Genomic DNA, 12,908 nt, shown 5'->3' with positions numbered 1-12,908 from the left:
GCCTGGGTGACTGAGCAAGACTCTGTCTCAAAAGTAAAAAAAAAAAAAAAAAAAAAAAAAAGCCGGGCATGGTGGCATTGGCCTGTGTCTCAGCTATATCAGAGGCAGAGGTAGAAGGATAGCTTGAAACTGGGAGGTTGAGGCTGCAGTGAGCTATGATTGTGTCACTGCACTCCAGCCTGGGTAAGAGAGTGAGATGCTGTCTCAAATAAAAATAATAATTAAACATCCTCAAATGATCCCTCAGAGGCATTAGAAAGTCCTGATTGAATGATGAAAATTGTTCTTGTTGATGAGTGATGCCTATGGGTTTGTTAAATTAACAAATGGATTGTCTCCTGGCTAACTCCTATGCATCCTTCAACACCCTCTTTAGATGATCCTCAGCGACATTAGGGTCTCTTGCTACATGGAGGGAAGCTCGGCCCTCCTCCTTGGGCTGAAGGTCTCTCTCCCTGAGAAGGCGGAAGCTGAGGAGGTGGGGAAGTGCTGTGGTTCCTCCCGTCATGTTTTCTGGGGCCCCCGTGACTCGATCCTTCCTGCTTCACCCGCCCCCGAGTCTGTGGGGCACCTGAAAGTGGGGCAGCCCTGGGAACTTATCTCAGAGAGCTTCTGGGGCAGCTGGGTGGGGCCATAAGGGGCCCACAGGGCCTCTTGGCAGGCCTAGAGAGGGAGGGAAGGAGGTGGGCTTGCCAAGATGTGGCAAGGGGAAGGTGGGATGTGGCAAACTTCAGAGGGAGTGTCAGGTTGTGACTTCAATAAGGGGAAAAATACCACTTCACCTTTGTCTGGGGTACCCCTCCAGCTCACACAACTGCCATGGCTCCCTACTGCCCTCGGAGAAAGCCAGGCCCTTTAGCCTGGCGCTCGAGGCCCCAGCCCATCACCCTACAGAACCCCAGACCCACTGTGTCCATCTTGGTGGTCCCCAAAGCACCTCCTCTGGACTTTTGCCTCTGCTGTGGCCTCTGCCAGAGATGCCCTGTAATTCTATAAATTCTAGCTCAAGTGTCCCTCCTCCAGGCAGCCCTCCCTGCTCCACTTCAGGGCACCTGGCCTCCATCCGTTCCTGATCCCAAGGGGCTAGGGGCGTCTGTGTCCAGCTTTTCACCTCCCCAGCCCTGTATCTCCCTCCCTCGATGTTTTTCCAGCAGCTGCCAGGCAGAGGCCACTGGGGAACAACAACAATGACTAATCACACTGGCCAGCGGGTGGACAGCGCTCACTGCAAGCCAAGCCTTCCTTCATACTCACAAAAGCCCATTTTGCAGGTGGGAAAGATGAGGCCTGAGAGGGCCAACCTTGGTGCGGGTGGGGGAAGCCCTGAGGCACGGTCTCCACTCTGGAAGGGGCAAAACTATACTCCACAAGGGGTGGTTTGAATCCATCTCTTCATCTCCAGCTGGGGCCTCAGGTGGTCTGAGTGCCCCTAGACTCAGTTTCCCAATCTGTGAAATAAGGCAAGTGAGGGACTCTCCAGGAATTGGTGGAGTTGGGAGGGTCTCAGGATGGTCAGGAGGGGGCCATGACTTTCCTCTGATCTCTACCTATTTCCTCCACCTTTCTTGTTATTTTTTGAGCAGGGTCTTGCTCTGTGGCCCAGGCTGGAGTGCAGTGGCGCAATTAGAGCTCACTGCAGTCTCGACCTCCCTGGCTTAAGCCTCAGCCTCCCAAGTAGCTGGGACTACAGGCACCTGCCACCATGCCCAGCAAATTATTTTTTGTAGAGATGGAGTCTCACCATGTTGCCCAGGCTGCTCTTGAACTCCTAGCCTACAGCAATCCTCCTGCCTTGGCCTCACAAAGTGCTGGATTACAGGCATAATCCACCCTGCCTGGCCTCCTCCATCTTTATGTATCTCTCTATCTCTGTCCCTTTCTCTGTCTCTGCCCCTCCCCCAGGCCTCACACATCCATCCCCCAGCTGACCCTGGCCTGGGCCCCGGGGCCAGAGAAGGCTGTCCTGTATGGGGTCACAGGGCCCCCGTCCCCACTGTGCCAGGCCCAGGACACTGAGTCTTTGTCCCTAACTCACTGACCTCATAGCCTGCTGGGCGCCTGACCCTGGCCAGCTCAGCTGCCCCTCGGAGCCAGGCTTCTTAAAGGAGGGACCTCCTCCCAGGAAGCTGAACCGCATTGCACAACCCTGGCCACTTGGGCCTCAGTTTCCACAGATGCTCATCCCCAGGAGAGACCCTCTCCCTCTCCCTCCTCAGTGCCCCTGGACTCTAAGAATATTTCTTTTTTCTGTAGATGCATCTCACGTAACCTAAAATTCATCTTTTTTTTTTGAGACAGAGTCTCACTCTCTCACCCAGGCGGGAGTGCAGTGGTGTGATCTCGGCTCACTGCAACCTCTGCCTCCCGGGTTCAAGCGATTCTCCTGCCTCAGCCTCCTGAGTAGCTGGGATTACAGGCGCATGCCATCACACCCAGCTAATTTTTGTATTTTTAGTAGAGACTGGGTTTCACTGTGTTGTCCAGGCTGGTCTCGAACTCCTGACCTCAAATGATCCACCTGGCTCGGCCTCCCAAGTGCTGGGATTGCAGGAGTGAGCCACCGTGCCCGGGCCGGAAATTCATCATTTTAAAGCAAACGATTCAGTGACATTTAGCACATTCAGTGTTGTGCAACCACCACCTCTATCTGGTTCCAGAACATTTGCATCACCCCAAAAGGAAACCCCGCATACATCAGCAGTCACTTCTCACTCCCGCCTCCCCCCAGCCCCTGACAACCACTCAGCTACTGTCTGCCTCTGTACATTTGCCTATTTTGGATATTTTATATAAGTGGAATCATACAGTGTGTGCCTTTCCTGTCCATCTTCGTCCACCCAGCATGATGGGGTTTTTTTTTGCGTATGTTTTTTTTTTTTTTTTGAGATGGAGTCTCACTCTGTCACCCAGGCTGGAGTGCAGTGGCACGATCTCAGCTCACTGCAACCTCTACCTCCCAGGTTCAAGTAATTCTCTCTGCCTCAGCCTTCCGAATAGCTGGAATTACAGGCACATGTCACCAGGCCCGGCGAATTTTTGTATTTTTAGTAGAGACAGGGTTTCGCCTTGTTGACCAGGCTGGTCTCGAACTCCTGACCTCAGGTGATCCGCCCACCTCGGCCTCCCAAAGTGTTGGAATTACAGATGTGAACCACCGCGCCCATCCCAGCATGATGTTTTTGAGGGTTCATCCACATGGTAGCTTGGATCAAAGCTTCTCCACTGACATTTAGAGGCTTTGCCGACAGTGGGGAGGGAGGGACAGGAAACAAAATACTCAGAGGCTAAGAAATGGAACATGGGGGAAAAACTAAGTTGCATCTCTTAAATTTTTTTTTTTTTTTTTTAAGAGACAGGATCTTGCTCTGTTACCCAGGTTGGAGTGCAGTGGCGCAATCACGATTCACTGCAGCCTCAACCTCCTGGGTTCAAGCCATTCTCCCACCTCAGCCTCCTGAGTAGCTGAGAATACAGATGTGTGCCACCACGCCTGGCTAACTTTTAATTTTTATATATATGTATTTTTTGAGATGGAATGTCACTCTGTTGCCCAGGCTGGAGTGCAGTGGCGCGATCTCGGCTCACTGCAACCTCCACCTCCTGGGTTCAAACGATTCTCCTGCCTCAGCCTCCTCAGTAGCTGGGATTACAGGTGCCTGCCACCACACCCGGTTAATTTTTGTATTTTCAGTAGAGACAGGGTTTCACCATTTTGGTCAGGCTGGTCTCAAACTCCTGACCTCGTGATCCACCTGCCTTGGCCTCCCAAAGTGCTGGGATTACAGGCGTGAGCCACCGCGCCTGGCCTAATTCTTTATTTTTTATAGAGATGGGGTCTTGCTATGTTGTTCAGGCTAGTCCCAAACTCCTGGGGTCAAGTGATCCTCCCACCTCGACCTCTCAAAGTGCTGGGATTAGAGGGGTGAGCCCAGGTGCACAAGGCTGGAGCTTGGCATGTGGGGAGGTGGGCATTGTGGAGGGCCAGCATGCTGCAAGCTCTTTGTAACAATTTGTTGGAAGGATGAAATTAGGCCATCCGAGAACACTGCCCTCCTTCAGCTCTTGAGTCTCAGATTCAGAAGCTGGCGAGATGGCCCGGTGCGGTGGCTCACGCCTGTGATCCCAGCATTTTGCTAGGCCAAGGCGGACGGATCATTTGAACCCAGGAGTTTGAGACCAGCCTGGGCAACATGGCAAAACCCCCTCTCTAAAAAAAAAAAAAATGCAAAAATTAGCTGGGCGTGGTGGTGCATGCCTGTAGTCCCAGTTCCTGGGGAGGCTCAGGTAGGAGGATGGCCTGGGCCTGGGGAGGTTGATGTTGCAGTGAGCCGTGATTGCACCACTGCACTACAGCTGGGCCACAGATCAAGACCCTATCTCAAAAGAAGGAAAAAAGAATTTGGCAGCCAGGCACGGTAGCTCACGCCTGTCATCCCAGCACTTCAGGAGGCTAAGGTGGGTGGATCACTTAGGGTTAGGAGTTCGAGACCAGCCTGGCCAGCATGGTGAAACCCCGTCTCTACTAAAAATACAAAAATTAGCTCGATGTTGTGGCAGTTGCCTGTAATTCCAGCTACTCGGGAGGCTGAGGCAGGAGAATTGCTTGAACCCGGGAGGCAGAAGTTGCAGTGAGTGGAGATCATGCCACCACACTCCAGCCCGGGCGACAGAGCGGGCCTCCATCTCAAAAAAAAAAAAAAAAAAAAAAAATTGGCTAGAGAGGGCCAGGGATCTGGCCAAGTGCATGGAACCACAAGTGGCCCATGGGGCTGGCATCTGGGTGTTCAGTTCAGGTCTGGGGCCAGCAGGGCAGAACCCCCTAGAACTCTGACTTGCTCCAAAGTCAGACTTGCTCCAGAGTCTGTGGCCGCCACCATCACCACCACCACGGAGCTGACTTCCTGGGTTTCTCTTTCACTTTGACTTGCCCTAGGGATGGGCTGTGACACTTTACTTTTTTTCTTTTTTCTTTTTTTTCGGTCTTTTCTCCTTGTTCAGCTTCAATGTGTTCCGGAGTGGGGACGGGGTGGCTGAACCTCGCAGGTGGCAGAGAGGCTCCCCTGGGGCTGTGGGGCTCTACGTGGATCCGATGGGGCCGCTGGTGACCTGGGTGGTCCCCCTCCTCTTCCTCTTCCTGCTGTCCAGGCAGGGTGGTGAGTCCCCTGACCCTGGCATGGCGGTTCCTCTTGCTGGGTGGAGGCACATGTATGTGTGGAGAGCTGTGGGCCTGCTGTGTGGGTTGGTTTCATCTCTCTGTGCCTCAGTCTTTCCTGCTGTCAAATGGGAGATGGGCAGTCATGGCTTCTGGGATCGAACTTAGACATCTTTCCTCCGGTCTAGATTTTCTCTTCTGTGAAATGCACTAAATTTTTTCCACCTCGGGGAGTTCAATGAGAAAAAAAACTAAGGAAGGAATAAAAAGCAAGTATGTATCTAGTAGGTATACATAGTATAGTATCTTATGTATGTAGTTTACAATAGATAGACATACATAATATAATATATACAGTCATTTCCATATTCATGGGGCAATGGTTCCAGGACCCTCTGCAGATACCAAAATCCAAAGATGCTCAAATTCCTGATATAAAATGGTAAAGTATTTGCATATAACCTATGCACATCCTTCCGTATACTTTACTTATTTATTTATTTATTTACTTACTTACTTACTTACTGAGATAGGGTCTCACTCTGTTGCCCAGGCTGGAGTGCAGTGGTCTAATCATAACTCACTGCAGCCTTGACCACCTGGGCTCAAGTGATCCTCCTGCCTTAGCCCCTTGAGTAGCTGGGACTGCAGGCGCACACTACCATGCCTAGTTAATTTTTTTGGTGTATACTTTTTACAGAGACAGTGTCTCGCTGTGTTGCCCAGGCTGGTCTCGAACTCCTGGGCTCAAATGATCCCCTCACCTCGGCCTCCCAAAGTGCTCAGATTACAGGCATGAGCCACCATGCCCAGCCTTCCCATATACTTTAAATAATCTCAGGCCCTGCACGGTGGCTCACTCCTGAAAATCCAGCACTATGGGAGGCCAAGATGGGTGGATCACTTGAGGTCAGGAGTTCGAGACCAGCCTGGCCAACATGGTGAAACCCCATCTCTACTAAAAATGCAAAAATTAGCCAGGCTTGATGATGGGCACCTGTACTCCCAGCTACTTAGTAGCTGAGGTGGGAGGATCGCTTGAACCCAGGAGGCAGAGGTTGCAGTGAGCCGAGATTGCAGCACTGCATTCCAGCCTGTGTGGCAGAGCAAGACTCTATCTCAATAATAATAATAATAAATAAACTTTCCCTCTCTGTACACTGGGGATCAGCGGGGTGCTGACTTTTTTGATGGCTCTTGAGAAGCACTGAGTGCCTGTAGAATGCCCACAGCAGTGCTGGCCACACCTCAAGGTCCCAGCGCCTTCAGGGGCCAGGCATGGCTGGAGACCAGCAGCAGGGAGGGGGCGAGGGGCAGCCCACGAGGTATCCTGGAGATAGTGGCAGTGAGTGGTCAGTCCAGGGAAAGGGAAGGAGGATGGGCTTTAGGCTGTCAGGGGTGGGTGGGTGGGTGGGGGTTCTGCGTCATCACAGAGAGAGATGGAAGGATGGAGAGCCTTGTGTGTTAAACATCTTTCCCCCTTCAAGGTTGGACACTTGGGGCCGTTTCCTGGGGTGCCGCCTTCTCCCCCAAGGCTTCCAATCTGCCTGCAAGGCTCAGGACAGGTCCTTCTTGTGGGAGTGAGGGCGCCGGGGTCTTCCTGACCCATCCATGGTGGCATCCCCCTCCTTCTCTCACCCAGTTCCACATCTAGCAGACTGTGGCAATCCCAAAGGGCACGGGGATCTCAGTGGCTGAGGGAGGTCGCTGCCTCCTGGAGAAATGTTATTAATAATTGCCCTGACTGCTAGTGGGCCAAGCGTGCTTGCCTGGGCCAGCCCTGGCAGGCCTCTCCCTGCCATGCACCCTCTACTGTCTCTCCCCATGCTGGCTTCAGACACTGGTGCCACCCCAGGCACACCCCCACTTCTCTCTGCCCTCCAGACTGTTGGTCTTACTGTTCTTTCCTGCGGGGGTACCTCCCGAGAGTGTCTCCCAAATATGCATCTCAACCTCTGAGGACTAAAGGGTGGTGGATGAATGGATAGACAGGTGGATGGGTGGGTAAATGAATGGATGGATGAATTAATAAATACATGTATGTATGTATGTATGGATGGATGGATGGATGGATGGATGGATGGATATATCGGTAGGTAGATAAATGGATGGATGGGTGGGTGTATGGATGAATGAATATGTGGATGGATGGATGGATAGATTGGTGACTAGATGGATAGATGGATGGTTGGGTGAATGGATAATGGATGAATGAATGCATGGATGCATGGATAAATACATGGATGGATGGATGGATGGATGGATGGACTAATGAATACATGGATGGATGGGTGAATGGGTGGATGGTGGGGTGGATGGATGGATGGATGGATGAATACATGGATGGATGGATGAATGGATGAATGGATGGATAAATGGGTGGATGGTGGGGTGGATGGATGGATTAATACATGGATTGATGGATGGATGGATGGATGGATGGATGGATGGATGGATGGATGGATGGTGGGGTGGATGGATGGATGAGTAGATGGATGAATGAATATATGGATGGATAGATGGATGGGTAGATGGGTGGATGGATGGATGAATACATGGATGGATAGATGGATGGGTAGATGGGTGGATGGATGGATGAATACATGGATGGATAAATACATGGATGGATGGGTGAATGAGTGGATGGTGGGGTGGATGGATGGATGGATGGATGGATGGGTAGATGGGTGGATGGATGGATGAATACATGGATGGATGAATACATGGATGGATGGGTGAATGGGTGGATGGTGAGGTGGATGGATGAATGGATAGATGGGTGGATGAATGAATGAATACATGGATGGTTGGATAGATGGATGGGTAGATGAGTGGATGGATGGATGAGTACATGGATGGATGGATGGATAGATGGGTGGATGGTGGGGTGGATGGATGATGGATGAATACATGGATGGATGGATGGATGGATGGATGGGTGAATGGATGAATTCATGGGTGGATGGACGGGTAGATGGTGGACGGATGAATAAATACATGGATGGATGGGTAGATGGGCAGATAAATACATGGGCAGATGGATGGATGGGTGGTGGTAGGAGGGTGCATAGATGGGAAAGTGGGTGGGTGTGAGGGCTGATGATCACTTGGGTGTAGACCCCAAGGCTGAGCCCTTCTCCCCACACAGTGCAAGGCCAGGGATGTCATTATGTCTTCATTGCCTTTGCAGCTGCCTGCAGAACCAGTGAGTGCTGTTTTCAGGACCCGCCATATCCGGATGCAGACTCAGGTTCGGGGCAGTTCCTCATTGTTGGCTGAGGATTATGTAGGGCTCTGCCTGACCCCATCCACAGCAGCCCCTCCCATGGCCTCCACCACCAGGCCAAAGACCCAGCCCCGCCTGTGTTCTTGTGAGCCCCCACCCCACCACCTGCTGGCCCATTCTTACCAGGTTCAAGGTGCCCTGGAGTAGCCAGCCGCCTCTCTGAACATTATCACTTCCCTAGCATGGTCTCAGGGCTGGTGTCTGTGTCCGTTCAGATTGGTCGGTACATGGGAGAAAGTACCTGTTAAGCACTTTGAAGCCCCCCCAACCTGATAAATTATTGGAACATTTATTTTATTTATTTATTTTTGAGATGGAGTCTTGTTCTGCTGCCCAGGTTGGAGTGCAGTGGCCTGATCACAGCTCACTGCCACCTCCGCCTTCCAGGTTCAAGCTATTCTCCAGCCTCAGCCTTCCAAGTAGCTGGGATTACAGGCGCCCGCCACCACACCCGGCTAAATTTTGTATTTTTAGTAGAGACGAGGTTTCACCATGTCGCCCAGGCTGGTCTTGAACTCCTGAGCTCAGGTGATGGTGAGCCACCTGCCTCAACCTCCCAAAGTGCTGGGATTCCAGGAATGAGCCACCGCGCCCGGCCATATTGTCGGAACATTTATGCTCCTAATGTACCCTGAAAAGGGTCTGACACTAAGCAGACACGCTGTCCATTCTTTTGTTTGATAACGATTTACTGAGCATCTTCTATGTGCGGACACAGTTCTAGACATAGGGAACTGGCTGTGAGCTCAACTGACTTCCCAAAACCACAGCCTAGTGGAAGAGATAGACAACAGGCAAACAAATGTCTATCACAAATGTGATGATGTGTTTTGAAGAACCAGAGGAGGAAAGTTGGGACCCGGGGGACCCCCCAAAAAAAAACACCAGAGGAGGGTGAGGGATAGAGAGAGAGGTGGCAGGACATCCGGCCTCTGTGAGGACAAGTTAGGAGGCTGAGGATTCGGAATAGGTTGAGGTGAGAGACGGCAGGGGATGAGGTAGGAAGGACGCAGGGAGGGTTTAGGCTGAGGTGACGCTGAAAGATGTAAGCATCACAAAGATTTGTCTTAGGCACGAAGACCCTCCAGACTCTGGTCTGTTCCCAAGCCTACAGGATCTCTTCCAGGCTCGGCCTCGGGCCCTAGGGACCTGAGATGCTATCGGATATCCAGTGATCGTTACGAGTGCTCCTGGCAGTATGAGGGTCCCACAGCTGGGGTCAGCCACTTCCTGCGGTGTTGGTGAGGACCCCTCTACCATTCCCAAACCCTCACCCACCATCCCACTCTTGCTCCAACCCCCTCTGGTGCCCCTACTCTCGGATGCGTGATCTTGGCTGGGTCAACACTCCTTCCTGGGCTTCAGTTTCTCATCTAAGAAGAGAGAGTTGGAGGATTGTGGTGGGGGGTTGGTCAGTGAAGGTAGGCATCCCAGGGTGGGTGGCCATGAGGGTCTCTCTAGTCCTTTTTTCTTCTTCACCCTTTCACTTATCCATCCATCCAACCATCCATCCATCCATCCATCCATCCATCCAACCATCCATCCATCCATCCATCCATCCATCCATTTTTTCTTTTTTCTTTTTTCTTTTTTTGAGATGGAGTCTTGCTCTGTTGCCCAGGCTGGAGTGCAGTGGCATGATGTCAGCTCACTGCAACCTCTGCCTCCTGAGTTAGAGTGATTTTCCTGCCTCAGCCTCCTGAGTAGCTGGGACTATAGGCACACACCACCACTCCTGCTAATTTTTGTATTTTTAGTAGAGACAGAGCCTCACCATGTTGGCCAGGCTGGTCTTGAACTCCTGGCCTCAGGTGATCCACCCCCCCTTGGCCTCCCAAAGTGCTGGGATTACAAGCGTGAGGCACTGCGCCCAGCACTTTCATTCGTTTCTTCGCTGTGTGGTGCAGTCCTTGCTGGGAGATACCGGGGTCCCTCAAACCCCTCCAGTCCCAGACTGATCTCCAAGGAACCCCCAGGCTGGGGGAGGAGGTGTACAAGGGACAGAAAAGGATGCTGGGGGCTGGGCACGGTGGCTCACGCTTGTAATCCCAGCACTTTGGGAGGCTGAGGTGGGCGCATCACTTGAGACCAGAAATTGGAGACCAGCCTGGCCAACATGGTGAAACCCCATCTCTACTAAAAATACAAAACTTAGATGCATGTGGTGGCATGTGCCTGTAATCCCAGCTACTAGGGAGGCTGAGGTGGGAGAATTGCTTGAACCAGGGAGGTGGAGGTTGCAGTGAGCCGAGATTGCGCCACTGCACTCCAGCCTGGGTGACAGAATGAAACTCCATCTCCAAACAAACAAACAAACACCAAAAAAACGATGCTGGGATGTGATGCACAAAGTCGGCTGTCGGGTCCACTAGGACCCCAGACTCGGCACTGACACCCTCCTTCCTGCTGCAGCCTTAGCTCCGGGCGCTGCTGCTACTTCGCCGCCGGCTCAGCCACCAGGCTGCAGTTCTCCGACCAGGCTGGGGTGTCTGTGCTGTACACTGTCACACTCTGGGTGGAATCCTGGGCCAGGAACCAGACAGAGAAGTCTCCTGAGGTGACCCTGCAGCTCTACAACTCAGGTTAGCACCTTGTTCTCCCCCCGTCCGTTTTTTACCCAGAGATGCCATCAGGCTGCAAGGCTGGAGCTAGAGAGGATTCCTGGCCCCTGGCAAGGGACTTGATACTACTAGCCATTGTCACTTCACGTAGTGTCACACAAACACTATTGTGACAAAGCAGTCTTTCATGGTCCCCTTACCAATCCCCTATTCCTGGGCACTTAGATTGCTTATGGTTTCTCTCTGCTAGCCATAATGCTGCCAAGACCTGGTTGGGTTCTTATTATCTGTTCTCATGACTCGACATCATGTATTTTGCCGGGTGCGGTGGATCACGCCTGTAATCCCAGCACTTTGGGAGGCTGAGGTGGGCGGATCACAAGGTCAAGAGATCGAGACCATCCTGGTCAACATGGTGAAACCCCATCTCTATTAAAAATACAAAAATTAGCCAGGAGTGGCCACGCGCACCTGTAGTCCCAGCTACTGGGGAGACTGAGGCAGGAGAATCACTTGAACCCGGGAGGTGGAGGTTACAGTGAGCTGAGATTGAGCCACTGCACTCCTGCCTGGCAACAGAGCAGGACTCCATCTAAAAAACAACAGCAACACACAAAAAAGCCAAAAAAATTTGCCTGGTGTGGTGGTGCATGCCTGCAATCCCAGCTACCCAGGAGGCTGAGGCGGGAGAATGGCTTGAATCCAGGAGGCAGATGTTGCAGTGAGCTAAGATCAAGTCACTGCATTCCAGCCTGGGTGACAGAGCAAGACACTGTCTCAAAAAAAAAAAAAAAAAAAAAAGAAAAAAGAAAAGAAAAGAATGAAGGAAATCATGTCATTTGCCACAACATGGACAAAGCTGGAGGACATTACGCTGAGTGAAGTAAGCCAGGCACAGAAACAAAAATATTTCATGATCTCACTTACATGTATAATCTTTTTTTCTTTTTTCTTTTTTTTGAGATGGAGTTTCGCTCTGTCGCTCAGGCTGGAGTGCAGTGGCGCGATCTCGGCTCACTGCAAGCTCTGCCTCCTAGGTTCACACCATTCTCCTGCCTCAGCCTCCCCAGTAGCTGGGACTACAGGCGCCCGCCACCGCGCCCGGCTAAGTTTTTGTATTTTTAGTAGAGACGGGGTTTCACCGTGGTCTCGATCTCCTGACCTCATGATCCACCCGCCTCGGCCTCCCAAAGTGCTGGGATTACAGGCGTGAGCCACCGCGCCCATCCCACTTACATGTATAATCTTAAAAAAAAAGTCGAATATCTAGGCACCGAAAGTAGAAATGTGGTTACCGGGGATGGAGAGAAGGAGGAAATGGGGGAGATGTAGGTCAAAGGAATACAATTTGTAGTTACGCAGCACAAATAAATCTAGAGTTCCAATGTACAGTAGAGAACTATAATTAAAAATAATGTATATTGAAAATTTGCTAAAAGAATAGATTTAAGGGCTGGGTGCGGTGGTTCACGCCTGTAATCCTAGCACTTCGAGAGGCCGAGGTGGGAGGATCACCTGAGGTCAGGAGTTTGAGACCAGCCTGACCAACATGGTGAAACCCCATCTCTACTAAAAATACAAAAATTAGCCGAGTGTGGTGGCGGGCGCCTGTAATTCCAGCTACTCGGGATGCTGAGGCAGGAGAATCACGTGAACCTGGGGTATGGAGGTTACAGTGAACCGAGATCACACCACTGCACTCCAGCCTGGGTGACAGAGCGAGACTCCATCTCAAAAAAAAAAAAAAAAAAAAAAAAAATTTCAAGTGTTCTCACCACACACCAAAAAAGTAATTATAGAAGGTGATGGATATGTATATATATTTTTAAGAGATGGGGACTTGCTATGTTGGCCGGGGTGGTCTTGAACTCCTGGGCTCAAATGATCCTCCTGTCTTGGCCTCCCAAAA

At 51.5% G+C, this 12,908-nt stretch overlaps 1 protein-coding gene across 3 annotated transcripts in view; it reads left to right on the top strand.

Annotated features, from left to right (window-relative positions):
• The first annotated feature begins 1,885 nt into the window (after positions 1-1,885).
• Positions 1,886-12,908, top strand: part of IL12RB1 (interleukin 12 receptor subunit beta 1) — a 30,924-nt gene continuing 19,901 nt past the window's right edge. The window contains exons 1-4 of one of the 3 annotated variants that reach the window (XM_055104433.2): positions 1,886-5,153; positions 8,343-8,402; positions 9,565-9,679; positions 10,851-11,020. In XM_055104433.2, the coding sequence (XP_054960408.1) occupies positions 5,090-5,153; positions 8,343-8,402; positions 9,565-9,679; positions 10,851-11,020 (409 nt within the window). In that variant the 5' untranslated portion in view covers positions 1,886-5,089. The remainder of the gene's footprint in view (positions 5,154-8,342; positions 8,403-9,564; positions 9,680-10,850; positions 11,021-12,908) is intronic. The other 2 variants (XM_055104432.2, XM_055104431.2) reach the window with 2 other exon arrangements.

The sequence above is a fragment of the Pan paniscus genome, chromosome 20, assembly GCF_029289425.2.
Source record: "Pan paniscus chromosome 20, NHGRI_mPanPan1-v2.0_pri, whole genome shotgun sequence".
Classification (NCBI taxonomy): Eukaryota; Metazoa; Chordata; class Mammalia; order Primates; family Hominidae; genus Pan; species Pan paniscus.
Note: the sequence above shows the minus strand (reverse complement) of the source record. Positions and strands in the feature narration are given on the sequence as shown.